This window comes from Cyanistes caeruleus, chromosome 7, assembly GCF_971803275.1.
Source record: "Cyanistes caeruleus chromosome 7, bCyaCae1.hap1.1, whole genome shotgun sequence".
In the NCBI taxonomy this organism is placed as follows: Eukaryota; Metazoa; Chordata; class Aves; order Passeriformes; family Paridae; genus Cyanistes; species Cyanistes caeruleus.
In genome coordinates this window covers 6,679,737-6,702,621 of record NC_141707.1, presented here as the reverse complement: position 1 = coordinate 6,702,621, position 22,885 = coordinate 6,679,737, and the positions used below count along the sequence as shown (strand labels likewise).

At 42.0% G+C, this 22,885-nt stretch overlaps 1 protein-coding gene and 1 long non-coding RNA gene across 5 annotated transcripts in view; one reads left to right on the top strand and one right to left on the bottom strand.

The window, feature by feature from the left end:
* SPAG16 (sperm associated antigen 16) overlaps positions 1-22,885 on the top strand; it is a 358,732-nt gene that overhangs the window by 227,844 nt on the left and 108,003 nt on the right. For 2 of the 4 annotated variants that reach the window (XM_086896301.1, XM_086896300.1), the window contains 2 exons: positions 4,534-4,668; positions 13,414-13,479. In XM_086896301.1, the coding sequence (XP_086752427.1) occupies positions 4,534-4,668; positions 13,414-13,479 (201 nt within the window). The remainder of the gene's footprint in view (positions 1-4,533; positions 4,669-13,413; positions 13,480-22,885) is intronic. The other 2 variants (XM_023930625.2, XM_023930624.2) reach the window with 1 other exon arrangement.
* LOC147652160 (uncharacterized) lies at positions 16,869-20,981 on the bottom strand. Its single transcript, XR_015288852.1, has 2 exons — positions 20,304-20,981; positions 16,869-19,980 (listed from the first exon to the last, which is right to left on the bottom strand). It is a non-coding gene; the product is annotated as an uncharacterized LOC147652160 (long non-coding RNA).

Genomic DNA, 22,885 nt, shown 5'->3' with positions numbered 1-22,885 from the left:
GATCAGGAGATGTCTGAGATGCTGACCCTAGTGATGAGGGAGACAGGAAAGCAGAAGGAGCAAAAATGAAAATAGTATGTTGGGAGGTTGTAATTAAACCCAAATGAAAGCTTTTTATCAAAGAAGGAACTTCTCATTTTAAAAAGGTATCATTTTTTTGCATTTGCCTTCTGAAAAAACAAAGCTTAGCTTGCACTTCATTCTTTGCTAATCAAAATTAGGTGTTGAAAATGTTCACCTGCAGAGTTCTTTTAACAATGTTCTTGAACCTGGATGTTCAAATGGTTGAGCCCAGAGAAGATCTCTGCATAAGAAGTACCATTTAATTTGGAAGATGCCTGAACATTGCTCTGGAGCAGAGCTGTTGATGTGCATGTCTATTGCAGATCTTTTTTTTTTTTCTGAATTAATTTGTAAAGCTCTTTGTGTTTTGACAGTCATACCTGCTTTGAGATATGTCTGTGTATCTCGGGAAGTTATCAGATCCATATCTGACTCAGGAATTGTTTCATCTTGCTGAGATAGGAGGGGGTTTGGGAATGTTGGTAACTTTCCATCACCTTTAACAGGATACAAAGTGAATGAACATCTGACTGCATATAATGGGAACACACAAGATGTCAAAATGTATTTTTGATATGAATAGCAAGTTTAAACTGGAGAACGTGAACCAAGAGTGGGGACAGCAGAGAAACTGTTCAGTAGGAGAACTTTCCTCACTTGTAGCTGGTTTTGTATGTCAGTGGATGGGAAAACTGGAGCAGATGTACCAGGGCACAGCACTTCCCGTGGTGGGAAGTTACAGCTGGGGCAGAAAAGGAAGTCTCTTGTCAGTGTTACTTGAGTAGCCTGAGGGTGACTGGGAAAATGAGATCTCTCAGCCATGAATTCTCCCATCACATCACATCAGGGCTGGTGACTCTTGGGGAAACATCCCCTGTGCAAAGCCAGCCAAGACAGCATTGCAGTGCTGAGGGGAGGTCTGAATGAACTGAAGTGCTCCTCTGATTTTCCCTTCCCTGCCCTAGTCCTGGTGGAATAACTCCATGGTGTAAGTGTTTGTTTTCCATGTCTGAGCATGGAACTTCTCCACCAAGCCTACTACATGTGCCTGAGTCCTTCTTCCCCGCTCTTGGATTTGCAGGTATTTCCTGAAAGTGTGCTTGTTTCACTCCTTACACACAGTCCCACTGGAATTCCAGCTCCAAAAATCCTGGCCATTTTTTCTAATGAGGGATAAGTAAGAGACTGTCAACATCTTTCCTTACAGCTACTGGAGAACTTCAGAAGACTAAAAATCCCAGGCTCTCCCTGATTCAGTTCAAACTCCTGTGCTTTGCTCAGGTTCAGGTATTCACCACAAGCACCCACAGCTCCCAAAGCTGTTGCTAGTCCATGTGGGAGCCCCCTGCCCCTGCACAATTCCCCTGGGGACATACTGGGAACACAGGGAATTGGTACCTGCCTGTGTCTCAGAGCCTCTTCTCCAGCCTTGGCTCTTCACTGCCTCCAGTTCACACAGTCCAGGGGCTCCTCCTACTTAAAGATTTGTCCCCCAGCCCAAATTTGTGCTCTAGCCTGACCCAGCTTTGGTGTGAACTTGCTGTGTGGGCAATAACATGCCCCGATTTTTTTGGACATACCCTGTTCTCTAAGGCTGTCTGTAGAGAAGACCTTTCAAGAAGAAGCTGTGAAGTGACTTGCTGACAGATCTCTACCCAGATGAACCCAAATGTGGTTCCTGTAGGGTGTTCTTTCATCCACCAGCCAGTCCAAATGCTGGTGAAAGCCATTCTGCTCCCAGTTTAACTGGGGGTTTTCAAGTTGTCTCTTGTATTTGATTGCTCCTTTGATTATTACATTCATTCTGTCTTGAAAGACTCATGGCCTTTGGTAACTGCATGTCCTTTTTTTCCTTCTTTTCCTTAGAAACACTGAATATATTACAGAAAGTAAAAACAGAAATCTTTAGTTTTGCCCTCAGTCAGCTGAGGGCTTGGCAACTACAGGATTCCAAAGCAGTGGGAATGTGAGGAAAGAAAACATAATGGCAAAGAAAAACAAAGAAGTGACTTTCTATAGTGTGAAACGTTGCAAACAGGAACGTTTCATATTTCCCCCGCTGTCAGTGTAAGCATTCAACAACAAATCAATAGTGCCCAGCAGGCAGTGGTTCCCTTCCTTCATTTTAATCTGTGCAGCTCATTGTGGCATCAGGAGAGCAGCAGTGCCAGGAAAGGGGAATGATTTCTACCAGGATTGGGTTGCTGCTCCTGCACCCTCTTTCTCAAAACAAATTCCTGGGGGGTTTGAGGCTTTAATTTGACTTCTTGGAGAATCAGAGCAGAGACATTTGTGTTGTTCCTGGCTGCTCCTCCCATCACAATGCTGAAGGCTGTGCTGTTCTCTTGCAGGCTTCACACTTTCATTTCCAGAGATTTTGCCATAGTGCTGTGGCATAGGAAGGTTACCATTCCCAGGGCAGAGGAAATAGGAAGAGAAAAAGAATCCCAATATCAGTTTCTGAGTGGCAAAGGCCTGTGTTAGAGACCTACACCTTCAATCACTGCGTGGAACAAGGGCAGATATTCATGAAAAGAAGCTCCCACAGGGGTTGGGGTAGGAAATACATTAATTAAAGCACTCTGCAGAATAGTGGGTGAAGAAATGCATAACATTTCCACTCCATTTTGTGCTACACTGAGCACTTTTTTGACCTTCAAACAGTAGATGGAAATGTGGTGTTGAAACCATTCATACACACGGGGAGTGCAACTCGATTGTTTCCTCTGCAGTCCTTTGTAGGGGAAAAAAAAACCAAGAGAAATATGATGGTGTTACCATATTTGCAGCTGTAGTTGTTTAGAACTCAGGCAGACTAACATTAACAAATGATGATAATTAGGCTTGATTTGCATATTAAAATTGTCTTAATTAAACACTGATTCAGTAAACGTTTAAAGGCTGTAATCGATCTTTTGCAGGCGCTCTTGGTTATTTATATGATCTAATAAAGGCTGGAGGCTTTGTTAATGAGCCCTCTATTTCCTAACTTGTATGTGTCAATGAGATTATTTCACCGACAATTACAGAGCCGGCTGCTGTTAATAACTCAACAACCCCAAGGCTGGAGTTCTTTTGTCTGAGGCTCCTTTACTGGTACTCTGCTGTTTACATCTCCTTGCTGCTCAAGGAGCACAGCCCTTCCTTTCCTGGGGAGATATCCCAGGGCAGAGATTTCACAGGGAGATTTTGTGACTGTAAAATCAAGCTGGCGGTGTCCTGCGAGCTGTTTGAATAATGGAGCTAATATTTATACAGCACTCAGCTCACTCATAGTTACATTTGGTCCCAGATCTAATCCTGGCAAAACTGACAGGCTGAACTTTGTGAGAAACTTTTTTTTTTAATTTAAGAAGTAATGTAATCATGGTGTAATTTTATGAGAAGCCTCTGCAAAGGCTGCCAGAAGTTTTTCTCCTCTTCAGTGTGGCTGCAGTCTTTTGCCAGGACATGAATATCTAGGGAAAACAGTGCTAAAACAGGTAAAGAGCCCTTGCCTCTCTGTTGCTAAATGTTATCACTCCTGACAAAAGCATTCTTGGAAAATTTCACGTTGCTTTGGCATGATTTTTCAGAATATTTTTCTTATTTGACAGCTTCTTGCAGATGAAGGATTATGTAATTATGTACATATGTGTAACTTTTTAATGACATATGTTTAATTTTTTAATTTTATTATGGGGTATTCCCACTAAAGATTTACTAGTTAACCCCTCTACTCCTGCTTCTTTGAAGGTGACATAAATAGCTGCATGCTCTGGTCCTGTAAGTCCAGTCACCCAGTTCTGGTGCTAGTATTGATGGATTAAAAACTATATTTGTTCCTATATCTTTTCAGTCATTAAGTTTATTGGGAAACATTAGTAAACTTAACAAAACTAAACCACTAGAGTATATTTTTACTGATTAAAATAATTATGTTGTGGAGTGATCAATAAACTCTTTAAAGCCTGTAGAAATTTCAAAATTGGTGTTTTGCCTAATTCCATTTGTATCAGGACTGAATACAGGTTTTTATTTGGAATAGCAGTGCTGTGATGAAAAATAAAGCTTAGATATCCAGCAGAACTTCCTAAAAATAGAACTAATCCCATCACTGCCCAGACCTTCTTGCAATACTTCCTTTTTTCTCTAGAAAACTCTACTGTTGAAAATGTTGGTGTGAATTTGATTTCAAATACTTACAGAGCTCTGAATTTGAAATTGCAGAAGATTTGGAATATTTTTGATGGGCTTTTACAATATTTTTTTTTTTCCTTTCACTCAGAATCTGTAGATGGTGGAAGCAGGATCTGGTGTAGACAATCTGTGGACAGTGTGTTTATAAGAGCTGATTGCAATGTTTTCTCCTCTTCCACTGGTGATTTTTTAATTTTAATTTTGATACCTAAAGACTTTTTTTAAACTGCACAGTCACTTTTTTTTTTCTTTTTTTTTCTTTTTTTTTCTTTTTTTTTTTTTTTCTTGCAGGGACTTCTTTTTCCAATGAATAACTTCTTCAGTGTTTCTAGACAAATAGTCTGGATTCTCTTCTCTGATCCTGGTCATTCAGGTCAACAATGCTGTTATTCCCAAAGCAGCAGTAGCTGGGAAAAGCAGATCATGGTGAGCAGGTGATGTGCTTTCCCCTTCCATTCAGATCCTGGTTTCTTTGCCAACCCCCCTTCTTTGGGAAGTCAATTCCCATCCTGTTGGTTAATGTAGAAATAGAGATCAAAGAAGAGCCTGCCTTTGCTAAGCTATTCAGCAGAGCTGCAGCCATGTTCTGTTAGGTTTGTCCTTTTTTGTTGTTCTTATTTTGATCTTTTTTGCTGTGCATCTGCCATTTGAAACCTGGCTGAGATGCATCTGATGTGTGGTGACTGCCAGAACAAAATTCACACTGTGAATGCAGCAGTCTTACAAATTCCTTTATTCCCATGGAAGTAAACCCTCTCCCAGTGGCTGTCAGACAAGTAAGAACTTTGATCTTTCTGGCTTACTCTTGATTTATGTTGACTCTTTGAAGAGAAGGAATTTTTTATTTTTTTTTAATGTTTGGGCCACCTTCCTTGTCTTACTTAATAAACACACTTGTGTATGTACCTGCTTTTGTCTCTGTACTGGCTTTTGCAGTAAAAGCCCTTAGCTTTTCCTTTCTCCTGCTATACGAAAAGAAAATAATTGTCCTATAGGAATTCACAGAAGATAACAATTTGGTATTTTGGCCAAAATTTAGCTTCAGTTTTTAAGAGCACTAAAGCCCTTCAGACACATATGCAACTTCTCATAGTCTCATAGATAAGGAGGAAATTATTTCCCACATGTAGTGCTCTCACTTTTTCTTATATATAATTAAATTAAGTATTCATTGTTTTATTCTGCCTTTGTATAATTTAATTTTCAAAGCCAACAGAAATGATTTTGTATTTTTTCTAGGCTTGCACTACACTTGTAACTTTTCCAGTTGTATTCCACCAGAAGCTTCTCCTCATTTATAATTCATCTTTTTGATCTTTTTTTTTTACATTAAAGCAATAAAGTTCATGGTGTTTAATTTTAGGCAGCCCTACTAGGTTCCTATCATTCAGGCACTGCTCTCCTGGAAATGGCTGGTCTGTTCTGCAAAGCAATGGAATGCTAAGTTAATTGAAAGTGCTGCAAAGCTTTGGGGTTAATCTGCAGGTAACGAGCTCCAGCACATTACTCACAGCAGGATTTCCCTGGCCATCCCTGCCTGGAACATTGAAATTCCTGGAGTTACACCGGAGAGGAGGAATGCAGTTGTGGAATTTGGCTTTCCTGGTGCTGGCAGGGTGATGTCTGATCAGCAGCTTCTGCTAATGAACCCATCTGCCAATACCAACCAGGGCAGTAATACACAGCTCTGCTCTCACTGAAAGAATTTCAATATCTTGGAGGGATTTCTTGATACTGTTTATTTTCTTGTAGAGGAATGATGGGTCCAGCAAAGGCATTTCTTCCTGCCCTTCCTGCCTGTCCTTTCAGGGCCATGCAGGTGGGACTGTGCTCATGTGTGATCTCTTCAACTGCATGTGACATTTCTCCCTGTTCACAGTTACAGGCAAGGATCTGCTTCCCATAAAACCTTTGTTCCTCCTTATGCAGCTGGAAGTTTGATGTCTCTTACAGGAGTTGAGTGACGAGAGAATCCCACATGGTCATGTCTGTTTAAATACTGCCTGTGGTTTCAGCTTTCTGCAGACTGCAGTACAAAAATCCAAGTGTCAGTAGAAGACAAAAAGATAATTCACTTTCATCTAGAGAACAAAGCTGAACAGAGGAGCTTTTTTTAACTTTTTTAATTCATGAAACATTTATCTTAGAGTCAGGTTATATTCTGCTGGCAAGAATATAATCTGTCAGCATTTCTACTATAAACTCCTGTTTTTAAGGTTTTTTAGGAGAGCCTCAGAGGTTCACTTTGAACAGATTTAGCATACAAGGTCTTGGCCTAGAAACATACTTCTCGTCCCAATTATGAAAAATTAATATGCCTGCATCATCAGTGCAAAAGGTGTATTAATACCAGATTCAGGTGAAAGTTGAGATCTACACAAATGAGGTAATTCAGGGGTATTCCAGAGCAAGGTTAATTAAGTTTTTTTGATATATTTAATAGCAGATGTTACTAACTGTGAAGTGAAAGAAAGGCTGGTCTGTGATGAAAAGCATGGTGTTGGGCTTAGCTGGCAGGCAGAGCTCTCTTTCTAGTTTTTATTACCTACCAGATTTAGAAAAATGCTGCTTCTTGAGTTTTTAATGTATCACTGTATGAAAGTTGTTATAGAAGTTCATGCATTTTAAAGAGATTCAAAATTCTTTTCCATTTCTTTGGGAAGATGTAGTGAATAAAGTTTTTTTTAAAAATGAGCCCATCAGCTGATGTACTTCAGTTTTGGTGCACACACCTGCCTCTGTGAATCCTCGTGTAACAGAGCACACAAATGGTGGCAAGTTAATTTTATTCCCTAAAGAAGGGATCTGGGACAAAAATCCCAGATTTTTTTTATTCCCAAGGAAGGGATCTGAGTAATGCCCTGGCCTTACCCATGGTCTAACACCCAGAAACCTTCTCTGTGTGATTCTTCCCCCCAGGGTCCATTCCAAGTGACGAGAACAGAAGCAAACTTTGCACTGACGGTTCTGTGCTCGAGTTTATGGAGTAAACCCTGTGGTGACAGATGGTGAAACTGCTCTCCAGATTTGCTCTGTGCTCACTGCTCAGACACTGCACTGATTGTGCCCATGAGAGATGGATGCAGTTCTGCCCTGCTGGGAGTGCAGCCCTCTGGGTGGAACAGGAGGGGGCAGATGGAGAGAGCGGCTCTGGCTGCAAGCAGGGCTGGCCTGGGGGACACACACAGAGCCAGGGATGTGCAGGGGGCTGCTGGAATGAGTTATTAACACAGAATAGCCTGAGCTGGAGTGACCCACAAGGATCACAGAGTCCAACTCCTGGTCCTGCAGAGGCACCCCAGCACTCTGTGCCTGAGACCATTGGCCAAAGACTCCTGGAGCTCTGGCAGCCTTGGGGCTGTGACCATTGCCTGGGGAGCCTGCTCAATGCCCCTTATCATCTGGGGGAAGGATCTTCCCCAAATATCCAACCCAAATGTCCCCTGACACAACTTCAGGCCATTCCATTGGGTCCTGTCACTGGTCCCCACAGAGCAGAGGTCAATGTCTGCCCCTCCTCTTCCCCTCACAAGAGTGTTTCAGGCCCCGATGAGTCTCTCCCCCATCTCCTCCAGCTGAACAGACCAAGTGCCCTCAGCTATTCCTCACACAGCTTCCCCTCAAGGCCCTTCACCATCTTTGTTGCCCTTTAGATGCTTTCTGATAGCATAATATCTTTCTTACATTAAGGAACCCAAAGCTGCCCCCAGCCCAGAGCAGAGAGGGCCAATCCCCTCCCTGGCCAGGCTGTTCCCCAGGACAGGGATGTTCCTCCTGGCTCCAGGGCTCTGCTGACTCAGATCCAACTGGCCAGGATCCCCAGGTCCCTTTCTGTGGTGCCTCTTTCCAGCATCTCATTCCCCAGTGTGTCCATGCACGCAGGGTTGCCTCAGCCTGGGTGCACTTTCCCTTGTTGAACCTCATGTGGTTGGTATGGGCTGGGAGAGGAAGGAGCTGTCTTGCAGAGCTAGAAGGAGCTGACAATTTTTGTGTTTACCCATCATAACCCATGAAAATGAGTTTTCTCTCTCCTAAACATAACCTTTTGCTCTCATGAAGAGATCCAAGTCCCTTTTGATGTCTCCATGCACTCATTTCATGGCAAGGATGTGGGTGATTTCCTTTGGCACAGGAGGACGGGGGATCTGCTGGATCTGCCACATTCCCTATGGAGCTCCCCTGTGCTGGCTGAGGCTGACAGGCCATGTTGTGGATAAGGCATGGGAATAAGAAGGATGCACAATTTTAATTTTGCACTTTGCTATGAAAATGGAAACTCTTGTACAGGTCCAACAAGGAAGGAGGTTAGAGCTTCCCAGTGAGTCAGTAGCCAGAAATCACAGTACACTGAACACTCCTTGCTTTAGGAAAAGTTCAAGTTCAGCCAAGGGAGCTTCCAAAGCATTACAGTGTTTGATTTGCTGGGAAAATTCTACCTGTGTAAGCTCAGAACTTTAATTTTCCCCCAAATACAATTAAACCTTTCATGAAGAACTGTTGGGTGGTTTTGTTTGTTTTTAATAAAGAGAATAAGGTGAACATTTCCACAGATGAGTGTTTCATGGTTTGAACACTTTTCTCAGTTTAGTCCTTCTGAATGAACATTATTTCTTTGAGTTAATTTCTAAATGAACCAAGAAATTACAAATAAATCTCCTATTTAAACACTGTTTAGATAAATCTCACACTCAAATGTTATCTAAAAGCTCATATCAAGCTCATAATTACCTATTGTGACAAGGATATTACACCCAGCTTGATGTAATGGATTTGTTATCCTGATTCTGGACTTGCAAAGTAAGTTTGTTCGTGTCAGGTGTTCATGTACAGCCAGGCATTCAAAATCCAGAAAGAAAAACAAAAGAGCAGAATTTGAGAAACATGATGCCCTACTGGTTTTGGCTGTGTGTTTTCTCCAGAAGTACTTGCAGTATGGTTTGTTAAGTTTGGGGGTTTTATTTTGTTGCTGCTGAAATGGTGATTTAAAAAAAAAAAAAGTATAGGAGGATTCAGCTGCTGTGTTACATAGTTAAAGGTTGAACTTAATTATTGCAATGCAAAGAAGCAAAGAAGAAAATTAATTATGATTGTCTTCATCCCGTCTTGTCTTACCCTGGTATTCCTGTATCTATGTGGATACACAATAGGGAGGATTTACAGCAAAATTTTACTGTTGATTCCCAAATCTTGGGCTTTTATCCTTTGAAAGTAGGAACAAAAAATAATTTGAATTTAGAAACCTTGTTTAACTACCTTTGCAGCAGGATTACTGCTTGCAGATCCATAGCTCCAAGGATCAGGCTGCTTTTCCACAATACCAGATTTCATTCTAACCAAGGAATGTTTTCCCTCTCAGGAGTTTTTTAGGTAGCTCCAGTCCAAGGCAGGCAATTAATACCTGCATTCAGGGGAAGCTGAGAACTTGATAGGCTCCACAGCATAATGCCAGGGTGTTTCTAACCATTGATTCTACTGTTAATTTCTGGATTTCAGATTGGAAAATTATATGTGTGTGTATGTGTGAATAATAATTTCAAAACCCCAAAACCTCAATGATGCAGAACACTTTTTATTTTGTGTTCTTTGAATGTTGCTGTAATCTGTGTATTTCCCGCAGAGGAAGAATGTGTGGTTATTAATGTAATTGGACAATAGCTCAAGGAGGGAATGGAACTCAGATTTCCTCCATTAATATTTCCATCAATACTCAGTTGACAATAATAATGTGTTTTCCATGATTTATACTGCTGGAGTGTCCCATGCAATGAGACTGGATAGACCCCATGGGTTAGAGGTGGGGGAAATGGGCCTTTTTCCAGTTTCAGATTTCTGCTCTGGTGTTGTTGCTGTTCCTGCTCTCAGTTTGTGATTGTTCCCTCTGTAAACGGTGATGGTCAGTGAGACCTTCAGGCTACAGAAAAGAACCATAATTTTCCCCTAACTAAGAACTGTCATAATGTCAATCTCCTTCTTTTTACCTGCTCTTTTCCTTGTGATAAAAGTCCCAAATGTTTGTTCTTGCTCAACTTGAATCCTAAAGAAATTCATTGAAATGGCAGATGCACCCAAGTGGTTGTGGGCACCCTGTTCATTTCCACACTGCATGAAGCATTGGTGGTGCTACAGTGGATTATTTTATAATTAAATATAATTATAATTAAATATAATTTATAATTTTAAAAAATTAAATTTTTCTGAAAAGCAGAATGCCTGTGCAAAAGGGATTTCACCGACTTACTGCTGAGCTCTTGGTGCTGAAAGCTCGGTGTTAGCTTGAATTCTGGCCCACAGAATGTCTATTACTATTTGTTTTTTTCCTGAGCCACAGTTAAGTAGTAGCTTTCTAGATTTGTTTTTATGTTTGCAAAACTCAGATTTCCCATTGTTGGTAAAGAAAACCCAAGCTGTGCACTGAATAAAAATAAAGTGGCATTTTGGAAATTAAGTTCTGATAGTATTGAGAAACACTTTTCAGAACCATTACCTTTGTCTCTTTTTATTATCTTTGTCTACTTTTATTATCATTATTATTACTTTTATTAAAATCCTGTTCAGAGGGCTTATACTGAATTGACTTATGGAGGGAAAGCTGAAAGTTAACATCCATTTTGTGGGGCATCCATGTGGTTTTCTTTTTTCCACTGGTTTGTGGAATGCTTTTTCTGTGTTTGTGGAAAGGTTAGTGTGTGTGTACTGGTATTTGAGAGTGTCTGAGGGTAAATAGTACACCCTGCTGAGCAGCAGTTATTTTACAAGGGCTACTTTTAACATGCAAAACATGCACCCACACTTGGTTTGTTACCATGGGCTGGGTGCAATCGATATCACTGCTGGGCCACAAGATATATCTCATGTCCTTGACACTTTTTCTCACTAGACTGCTTATGTTATCTTTGTCTCCTATCCTCTTACCTTTATCAAATTAATTTGCCTGTCAGTCTTAGGGAATTTTGTGTAATCGCATTTCTATTCCAGCAGTGAATTTGTAATTAAAAAGTAATTGTTTACATTTTCCTTGTATCAGCATTTATTGGTTCATGTTTTATTACTTAGAAATCACAGAATCACAGAATCTGCTGGGCTGGAAGGGATCCACTGGGATCATCAATCCAGCTCCTGGCCCTGCACAGACACCCCAGCAATCCCACCCTGTCCCTGGGAGTGTTGTCCATACATTCCTTGGGCTCTGTCAGGTTTGGTGCTGTGCCCATTCCCTGGGGAGCCTGGTCAGTGCCCCAGCATCCTCTGGGGGAAGAACCTTTCCCTGTTATCCAGCCTATATCTAATATTGAACTTATAAATATGCAGGGGTTTTGGAGTGGGTTTTTTAGCACTCTTTACCCTCATAACTGTTGAAAACTAGGGAGGACTCAAGAACTGTGCTGTGGTGACCTTTTTATGCTTAAAGTGGATGGTGTGCTCTTTAAATACAGAGCTTTTAATAGTTCAGAGCCTTTTTCTCTTGTTGCCTTGCAATCCTTTCATGGGAATAATACCAATTTCCTAGTATGATCACAATAGCCATGTGGCCTTGGAGCAGAAATTACTTCAGCACAAGAGAGGTAAATGCAAAACACAATGAGATACAAAATGGCACTTGCCAAAGTTGCCTGCTCCCTTCTTTGGGTGACATTTTTTTAAACAAAAGGAATTCTGTGCAGCACTAAATGCTGGGCTTTATCAGAGATTTGTATTCTAATGCCATATGAGCAAGACTGGAAAGAGCCTCCTTGGTCTCCAAGTCCCAGCAAAAGATCACATACAGGAGAAGGTCATTTATTTCCAGACTTTTCAAGCAGCTTCTTATAGTAATGAGATTTTTTTCATCCCCACTACTTGGAGCTGAGTAAGTTTCTGTATCTCACTGTTCAAGAACTGTCTTCTAATTTTCCACTGGAATTTATCTGCAGATAATGAATCCCCATATGTTCCAGCGTCAACACTGCTCTTCAGCCTCAACAGCTCCCTTCCCTCTTTGCTCTTAACCCCTGAGATATTTACAACAACAGTGTAATCCCCTTCAACTGCTGCTTTGTTGGACTGAGTTCTCCTAAGTGGTTCAGAGATATAATATGAACCACAGAGCATTATCGAGGAGTGTCCCTCCAGAATTACTTTGTGGTCAAACCTCATTAACTGCTTTCTGAAAGGGCTTGTTGCAAGCAGTGAGAATATGCTGCTAGACATGCTGGTGATAAAATGTAGGAGGTTTTGTCAGTGAAAAAGAAAATTCCAATTTCTTATGTCAGAGTAGGAGTGATTTCTTTTTTTTTTCATCAGGAAAATAAAAATGGGATTAAGCTGATATAAACTCCAAAAGCATGGCAGAGATGTGATTAACCTATGTTACCCCTGCTCCTGAGATTTAGCCAGGACCAGGATGAATTGTGGAATTTCAGACCTTGTGTTTGAGTTTTTTCAACTCTCCAGAAAAATGCAACAAACTGTCTTTCAATTGCAGTGTTAATAAAATGCTTTCTTAGAGTGAAAATTTGTTCTTCAGCATATGATTGCACTGCTCCAAGCTGGGCTTCACTTTTAACAGGAAGTATTTTTTAACCCATGAAGCCAGTGGTTTCTTATGAAAACAGAGAAGGGCATCTATTTTCAATACTCCTGTCTTAGCATCCTGAAGATTTCAGGTTTTTTAGGAGATACTGTGCTTGGATGGCTCCTGTACTGAGAGAACAAGCCAAATATCAGTGATGACATCTGACATATGTTACTGCACTATGTAGGTCACTTGTGGCTTAATGTGGGAAATGACAAAAGATAATTAATTTTGATTTCATGCCTCTGATTCCTTAAGGAAGCCTTTAATGATGGGTGAGGAATATCAAGAGACATGTACTCACTCACTGCCTGAGAGCAAGAGCTAAGTGTTGTGGAAGGAGTGATTCCCCCTTCTAATTCCAGCCTTCCAGCCAGGGAGATGGATTTACTTGGGGATATTTGAATGCACCTTTCCTGCTGGCTAGTAAGGAGATACATCCTTAGCAATAGTGCAAAATGCATTCCTGTTCTAGCAACCAGGAGCTGGCCTTTTAGCACACAGTGTGTCTTGATTTTCACACAGTCATAAAATCAAGGTCTTCCTGTTGACACCAAGGCTACAGAATTACTTACATTGCTGTAACTTATGTAAATGCTCTCTTTTTGTTTCATTCCTAGGGTCTCCGTGTTTACACATTCCAGGGTCATGTGCATTCCTGTAATCACGCTACATTCAACAAGAAGGTAAGTTCTGCATGTGAATTTCCTTTTTTCTTCCCTTTAACCATCATGTTCCTTGCTCTGGCCCATACTGTCCTGCTCCTTGGTGACACAGAGAGCTCTGGGGCTGGACTCAGCATCAGTGGTGGCTCAGAGTGGCTCCACCTGCCAGCCAGACCAGAGCCCCAGTGCCTGTTACAATAGAGCTGCCCCCTCCTTGCTGCTCCCTCCTTCCTCCTTTGATCATTGTATGATGTCTAAGCCATCCTCCTCTGTTGAGATCGCTGATTACTTTATTTAAATGTAATTTTTGGTTAGTTTTTAGGGGAACCTGGCTGGTTAATTTATAGTTGTTGTCTGAAAGGACATTTTGACCGGGATTGGTGACAGACTGCTGTCTGAATGGTAACTTTGGAAGGGGAGGAATTTCTCCTAAATGGCTCTTAGAGGCCATATGAAATAATCTGAAATGACCCAAACATTTGTGATGTATGATTCCTGCAGCTCTCCTGGCCACACTGCTCTTTAAAACACATGTGGAAATGCTGAGGCATGTGCTGGTTTCTGCTGCCACTAGCGGCTTTTTCTCTCAGAGACCATCTTTCCTGAAAAATAACTTTGTGGTGTTCCTGCTCCCTGTGCTGCCACTGACACCTTCATTACAGACAGAACAAGGTACTAATTTCTCCTGCAGGAGATCCTGAATATTCTCCCCTTGCTCAGTATCAGCTGCTGCTTTGCCAACTGCTCTGCCAGCCCTGTGTGTTTGTAGGGCAACCCCCAGGGGCTGGCACAGCAGAAGGTATGGGATAAGCTCATGTCAGGGAGGGGAACTGGAATTCCCAAGGCATCTTAATTCTTTCTTGGCCATGTGCATCTGTCTATATTTGACAGGCACAACCTGCCTCTCAGTGCCCTGAGACACTGTGGTGGGGAACAGAGAGTATTTAACAGGAGCAAGCGTGGCAAGGGAAACACTGCAGAGATACCACAGCACTGTCTTTAATGTGGGTATTAATTTACAAAGGGCCTCATGTGACCTGTAATGATTAGCAGGATGCTGAAGGACCACGTGCTGATAACCTTCCAGATAAGCATGTAGTTTTGGTAAGGAATATTCCATTAACTCTAGACTAAAATCAATGGTTGATATTCTCAGGGACTGAATTAGTGAAAATGGAAATGTTTGGTGCAGCACTGGTCAAAGAGAGTGAGGAACATAACTTCAGAGGCTGTGATTGCAGTTGTATAAGGTAACTGCTATTGAAAAGTTAAGTAGTGGCCCTGAGTTATACAAGTAACAGTTGTCCCACTGGTTTGCTAGCAAAGCAAGTGCTATATTTCAGCCAAATATAGCACTTGAGAACCATTTTCTTACCCTCTAGTGCTTGCTCACCAAAAAATTAAGATATTCCACCCTAAGCAAGCTGATTAAGGTGTTTTGAGTGTCAATATTTTTGTTAAAAGTACATCTTTTAGGAGGAAAAATATTTTTATAGAAACAGTTTTCAACAATACTTTCATGGAAAATATTTTGGACATTGATCATGGATTGTTTGGACAAAGTGCAACATTACTACCAGGGTGTCCAACCTAATTCTTATACCTGGCCTAGGAAGTCTACAATGACAAAACTGAAGGCTGATTGCTGAAAAAACCCTACTTAGATTTTTAAAAATTATTTGTTTGTTTATTTATGTATTTTCTTATATCCTAAAGTCACGGGTCTGCACATCCCTTTGCCAGAATTGTTGCCTACATGGTCACACTCTGTGGGTTCAGAGCTGTGATGGTGGGAGATCACAAGGGATTGACTCCTTTTTCTGCTGGGACACAGGTCAGTTTGAGTGGGCTCCTTCATCACTTCAGTGGGCTTGTGGCAATCCTGTCTCAGGCCGCTTGGTGCCAAAAGGAGTTCAGAAAAAATATTAAATTCTAATTATAAAAGAACAAGGAATGAATTTTCTAGTAAGATCAGAAAGCCATCCAGGCAATGTGTCCAAATATTAAGGGCTATTTTTGGTGAAGAGTATTGTGTGAAGAAGAAGCTAAAAAAGAATTATGCATTTATACAAATTGAATAAATCCTCATTAAGCTCTGTGAAACTGATTCAATCTGAGTTATTTACTACACCATGCCTCTGAAACTGTAGTTAATAGGGGTTTTTTTTTGTTAAGTGGGCAAGGTTTGCAGCCAGAACTCTTATTAGAACAGAGATCCCCTAATTAGCCCGCTCTCTATGGAACAGAACTGCCAGCTTGGCACCTGGAATGTGCCTATTTGTTGAGTCCTGCCTTGCTGGGAAACAGGAGTCACAGTGCCCTGGAGAAACCTCTGCACTTGTGGTTGTGTCAGGACTTAACAGATAACACTTCCAGCAGCATTTAAATCCTGCCATTTTCCAAGCTAGCTCTCTGCCAGCAGAATGCTTGAGAAAATTTGAGCAAAACTCACATAGTTGCTTTAGAATTGAGGACATAGAAAAATGCATCTTTCCTCCTAAAAGTTACTGTTGCCATCCCTTTTACTCCCATGTTTCCAAAACACAATAACCTCATAGAGAAAAATGTTTCAAGTATTTATTTTGCACTGGGGTATGGCCCAAACTGTATTTCATGCAAGCTCTGTACCTCCTTTGCAATGGTAAATCACCTATGCTAATGAAGTATAAAGACTACAGATGCTTGGGTGAGTCATGAATTTAATGTAGAACAAGGTTTGCTCCCTTATGTGTGTGTGTATATGTGTTTGTGTCCAAATAAAAGTATGCCAAGTGTCTGCCATGCTGTGTTTGTGTCATATCTGAAGGTTTAGGAATCATTACAGTGGTTTCCAAGTTTCCCTAAAACAAAAAAAAAAACACAAAAACCCCAAAACAAACAAAAATATTTTTAGAATTACTGGTTATATTAGGAAAACCTAAAAGACTATAAAAAATACACTTGAGAACAACTGCCCAATTTTACCTCCCCAGGCCAAAATGCAAGCAGCATCTAGGTCATTCCTCCATTGATTTACTGAAGGGCAAATAATGTCAGACAGTTTTTAAACAAAAACAAAATTTCAATTTTGTTTACCTCCTCAGCAGTCCAGTTGGATGTCAGCTACCATTTAGCTGGGCCAATAATATTGATATTTGATGTCAGTTCTTATTCATTACTGCACCCAAATGTTGCAAAAAGTCAGATCTCTCAGATGTTTCTATGGATAGCCAGACAAAGCCAGGGATGTCTGACTGCATCTAACAGACACAAACAAGAAAAGAACAGAATACAAAATCGAAAACCTATCTGCTCTTATTGTTATTTATGTATTCAAAGTGTTCACCTCTTTGCATAAACTCAAAGCCAGTTGCTTACAAAGGTTACCCAGTAATATCAAACATGTTCAATTATACATGCAAAAGGGCTAATAGGTTCTTCCTCTAGTTTATTTCTGTCTCCATGCATAAGAAATATAATTACAGAACTGAATTACATTTTAAGTACAGATTTATTATCATTAGTTAACCATTTTGAGGCCATCAAACACTGTTAGAAGTGTAAAAAATTCCATTCCATCTCTCTGCCGCGTCAAGGAACAGAATCTGGGTCAAAATACCCCCATTTCATTTGTTGGCAAACAGCTCTTTCTGATATTAGGGAATCACTTGGAAAATTGTTCTGGAATTCACTTCTACATCAGTTCCCTGACATAGTCATGTTATTCCCAAATTTTGGAAGCAAGTTTCCTGGAGTTCTCCCTTTCCTTGGCCATCCTCCCTGTGTTACTCACAGACCCTATGGTTAGCACTGGGCCTGCTCTACACATCATGTGCAGACCAGATAACACATTCTGAGGCTATTCGAGTAGAATTGGGTAAGTCCATCTTTATTTTGATCAGTTTGAATGTTTTTGCTCTCAAACTCTGATACTCTTAATGTAGAAGTCTAGATAAATATGTCTAGCAGATAGCAAGCCTAGAAGTAAAAATATTCCTCTGGATCTTCCTGTGAGGAAGCTGCAATATGTAGAGACTTATTTAACTGTTAAAGGTCAAGGAAATTCAAGATGCACTGGTTTTGGAAGAGAGTGGCTCTCCTGAGTTGCTGTATCCCTGTGTCCTTGAGAAAAGACACAGTCTCACAGCCAAGGCCCTTCAGTGGGATTAAAAAAACCCCACAAATTCAGGACTAATTTTTAAATGTCACACCTTGTTTGTGTCATTCAGTTTCCCATCACCATTTCACATTTCTCATCAGAGATCATTTGCAAAGAAAAACTCAGTAATAGGTGTCACACTCCTTGATAATGCAAGGGCAGAGAAAAGCCACATGCAGCAGATGATGGGCACTGAGAAACCATCAGTATCAGTAAATGCACTGGCTGCTGCTGGAGTTTGCCTCTGCACTCCTAAATCACACAAAATGCAGTTCCTTCTCTCTGATTGTTTCCTGTGTTATTTTTGGATCAAAATTCCAGTTATAATTTCTTTGGGGAAAAAAGATCAGTAAAAAAATCTCTTAGTCTAGAAGTTTGTTTAATCAAGGCAAAAGTTGACTTTAAAAACTTGACATTACCTGTTTTTCCTATTCTCTCTAACATAAATAAATACACTATATGTGAATGTATATTCTGTTTGAAGATTCTAAACTAAATTCACTCAAGTTTACTAACTCTAAAAATAATCACAGCTCAAGAAAATCTGCCTTCTTTTGTTTCAAGTCTTTGCATTCTGAGATGTGAGATGAGCTCATTCTGCCACAGGACCTCTCTCTTCCAGCCTCAAGGTTTGCATTCCACTTTGGTTTGGACAGCACTCTCAGGCACAGGGTGGAATTTGGGGCTGTCCTGTGTAAGCCAGGGGTTAGAGTTTAATGATCCTTGTGTGTCCCTTCCAAGCCAGGATATTCTGTGATTCTCTGATTTACCACACAGCTGACTTTTTAGTTCTGTTTTTACAATCCCTTCTGTTGCTCTTTGTTGTTCCAGTGCAGGGATTCTCAGTAAACCCCAAACTATCTTGTAAAATTCGCCCAAACAAACGTGGGGAAGCTTAGATTTTAGAAGACCTTTTGTTCTTCATCATGGCTGGCTCTAGGAGAGTGTTTCAAACCCATCAGGAAATTAATTCAGTACCCATCAAGAAATTCAGTACCTGAAGGGAGTCCACAGGAAAGATGGAGAGGGACAAGGGCCTGGGGTGACAGAACAAGGGGGAATGGCTTCAAAAGTGACAGAGAGTAGGGTTAGACTGGATATTGGGAAGAAATCCACGTGAGATGAGGAATTTGGGTAGGAAGCAAGTCAAATGTCTGCCATCACTGTCTCATTCTGTCTCATTCATTTTTTTTGAACCAGCAGTTAATTAAATATTTAAATATTTACATTTTCTAATTGAAGCTTTTAATCAGATTTTGCTCTCTTTTAAATATTTGCATATAATGAAGCTTCTTCTCAACTCTCCATGATAAAAATTTGGGGTAATGCACTGACATTTGGATTCAGACAGCTCTGTAAAGCCCAAGAAAAAAAAAGTGGCATCATTTTCAGATGGGTTTGACATAACTTGGGTTTGAATTACTTTAAAGACTTCTAAAAATTCTTAAAAGAATTGTGTATTCTAGGTCAGACTGGCCCTTGAAAGATCCTCAGCATAAACCAATAATAATTGACTATACAGTATTTTCTTTTATGTTTTCAGACTTTATATTTACAAATATAAACATATTGTTATGTCCGTTTGCTGCTAACTAAATGAAACAGAGATTATCTCCTTTAATGTGATTTTGTTTGCTTATTTCTGTATTCTGCAGTGAATGTGACCCTCTGTGTATACAGTACATGAAGCAAACGCTGTTTAGCATGCAGAACTGCAAACACTGTGGAAAACTTTGCCCTTCTTTCTTAGAGGAGAAGAATTAATTTGGGTATCCTAAGGAATAAGGATTTTTTCTAAATTGCATCTCCTGGCCCAGCACACCAGCCTTTCCTGTGGCAGATGTACACCATGGGTCCAGGCCCCTGCATAAATAATTTTTTACCAGCTGTTTCTTAAACTTGTCTTTTTACAAAACAAACAAAAGCAGAATGCAGAGATCCACCTGGATTTTTTAAAATTCAACTTCCCATGTGCTGTACAGCCCAGCCTGCCTCCCTTTGTGGCATTTCACAGGGAATTATGTTCTAAACCACATGAGAAAGCAGCACAGCATCCCCACCTTCTACCCTGTGACTCCCTCATGTGACAGTCACGTTTTTGACAAATAGAACTTTTACCTGCTCTGCTGTTGCTGTCACTGCCTGGACTGGGAACCACTGAGTTGTGAGGCCAAGAGCTCCAGGCATCGCTGCTCACGCTGGGTCTGCTCCCTGCCAGCTCTTCCAGTGCTCCCAGTTTGTTCTGGGCAGGCATTGGTGGGAGCTCACATTGCATTAGCCTGGACACCTCTTAAAATAGGTGCTGTTGGATTTGCATTGCTTACCAATGGATGAGGAACTTCCAACAATGTTTGTGCAAAGCTGTCTCTTCAAAAGGGCTTGAACTAAATGTGGGGTAGAGAAACAGGATTAGCTTAGACCAGTGGTTTATACTTGGTTAAGAGGACTCTTGAACATTTACCATTTATCAAATGGCCAAAGGGAAGCAGGGTGGCTAGAACAGTGCTGTATCTGTGGTGCAAAGGATGTGGCTTTGTAAAATATCAAGCTGGATTTAAAATTAATTTATGCAAGCATGAAAGTAGGACCAACTTTGGAAAGGCCTCTCTGTTATGAAAATGCAATTAATCTGTGGTTGAATAAATACCACTGCTAGAAGGTACTTGAATATCAGATTGATTTAATCTGAAAATAATTGAGAACTCACAGCTGAAGTCCATCAGGGGCAGGAATACATATCATTTTGGTGCTGGATTGGGTTTGCAGGGCAAGGTTTGCCATGTGGACAGACAGCGCCATTTCAGGGCAGGCCATGGGCCAGTCACAGCTGTTTGGGGCAGGTCGTGGGTCAGTCACTGCCATTTGGGGCAGGCCATGGGTCAGTCACGGCCATTTGGGGCAGGCCATGGGTCAGCCACCATCATTTCAGTGTGGCCCAGAGGCTAACTAAGGCTCAAGGGGACAGGAGATGGAGCAATGGCCATTCCCAGTGGTTTTGAGCCAGTCAGTCATTTCTCTGGTCTCCTACAGAGGGCTGTGAGGTCTGTGAGGACTCTGAGGTCAGTGAGGGCTGTGGGGTCTGTGAGGGCTGTGGGGTCAGTGATTGTTGTGGGGTCTGTGGGGTCTGTGAGGGCTGTGGGGTCTGTGAGGGCTGTGGGGTCTGTGAGGGCTGTGGGGTCAGTGATTGCTGTGGCATCTGTGAGGGCTGTGGGGTCAGTGAGGGCTGTGGGGTCTATGATTGCTGTGGGGTCTGTGAGGGCTGTGGGGTCTGTGATTGCTGTGGGGTCTGTGATTGCTGTGGGGTCTGTGATGGCTGTGGGGTCAGTGATTGCTGTGGGGTCTGTGATTGCTGTGGGGTCTGTGATTGCTGTGGGGTCTGTGATGGCTGTGGGGTCAGTGATTGCTGTGGGATCTGTGAGGGCTGTGGGGTCAATGAGGGTTGCAGGGTCAGTGATTGCTGTGGGGTCTGTGGGGGTCTGTGAGGGCTGTGAGGGCTGTGGGGTCTGTGAGGGCTGTGGGGTCTCTGAGGGCTGTGAGGGCTGTGGGGTCAGTGATTGCTGTGGGGTCAGTGATTGCTGTGGGGTCAATGAGGGTTGCAGGGTCAGTGATTGCTGTGGGGTCTGTGGGGGTCTGTGAGGGCTGTGAGGGCTGTGGGGTCTGTGAGGGCTGTGGGGTCTGTGAGGGCTGTGAGGGCTGTGGGGTCAGTGATTGCTGTGGGGTCTGTGAGGGCTGTGGGGTCTGTGAGGGCTGTGGGGTCTCTGAGGGCTGTGAGGGCTGTGGGGTCTCTGAGGGCTGTGGGGTCAGTGATTGCTGTGGGGTCTCTGAGGGCTGTGGGGTCAATGAGGGTTGCAGGGTCAGTGATTGCTGTGGGGTCTGTGGCGGTCTGTGAGGGCTGTGGGGTCTCTGAGGGCTGTGAGGGCTGTGGGGTCAGTGATTGCTGTGGGGTCTCTGAGGGCTGTGGGGTCTCTGAGGGCTGTGGGGTCTGTGAGGGCTGTGGGGTCTCTGAGGGCTGTGGGGTCTCTGAGGGCTGTGAGGGCTGTGGGGTCTCTGAGGGCTGTGGGGTCAATGAGGGTTGCAGGGTCAGTGATTGCTGTGGGGTCTGTGGGGGTCTGTGAGGGCTGTGGGGTCTGTGAGGGCTGTGGGGTCAATGAGGGTTGCAGGGTCAGTGATTGCTGTGGGGTCTGTGGCGGTCTGTGAGGGCTGTGGGGTCTGTGAGGGCAGTGAGGGCTGTGAGAGAAATCGAGACCGTGAGGGCTGTGCTGGGTGTGGGGTGGGTGAGGGCTGTGAGAGCAATGGAGACCATGAGGGCTTTGGGGGCAGTGGGGATGCTGAGGTCAGTGAGGGTGTAATGGCCTGTCCTGCTCAGTGGGCTCAGGAAAGGGTGGTTTGATTTAATCTGGGCAGTGCATGGGAGAAACAACAAAATTCTCGGGTGGTTCAGTAACAAACTTCTGACTTGCAATCTTTAGAACATTAAGGTAGAATAAGGTACTTGGCAAAATTTAAAACAACATCCAGACTGAGTAAGGCACTTCAGGAACTTTAACTTACCCAGACACAACAAGGTACTTAAGAAGGCATTGACTGGAATTTTTCTGTCTGGTTTACAATTTATCTTAAGAAGGTGGAGAAAGTGAAAAAGCTTATCCTGTTTCCACCCCACTTCCCACCTGGTTGTTTTGAGCCTGTTAACCATTCCTCCAGTTTCCTACATAAATTAAATTATTTTTTCCCCCAGTGCTCAATGACAGCTCCCCAGTTTCTCTATAACAGTTCTTGCTGAGTGATATCTCCCTGTCTTTAATCCAACCCACAAAACTTTTGTTCTATTTCTCTCTGTCCTGTCTAGCTGAGGCAGGGAATCATAGAGTGGGTGTGGGGGACACCTGGGACCCAGCAGTGTCAGCCCACCATAGATATTTAACTGGTTTTTTGTAAAGTAGTTCTCAAAATAATGGGATGAGATTTGTTGAACTGATAATTCTTTTACCTGAAATACATTGAAACTGTGAGATTCACACACTTAATGGAGTTAAGAATTGGGTAAGCTTCTGTGAATGCATTTCTAATACTGTTGGTATTTTTTCTTTATGCACTTAGTTCCCCTTACTAAACACCCAAAGACAAGATAAGGAGCCAAATATTATGTTGGATTCAATGATCTTAGAGCTCTATTTCAACCTAAATGCTTCCATGATTTTACATGTTCCTTTGGTGGTTTCTCTTTAAAAAAAAGTACATGTACTTTACTGACACTCATTTTCTTTCAGTGATTTAGATGTTCTGCAT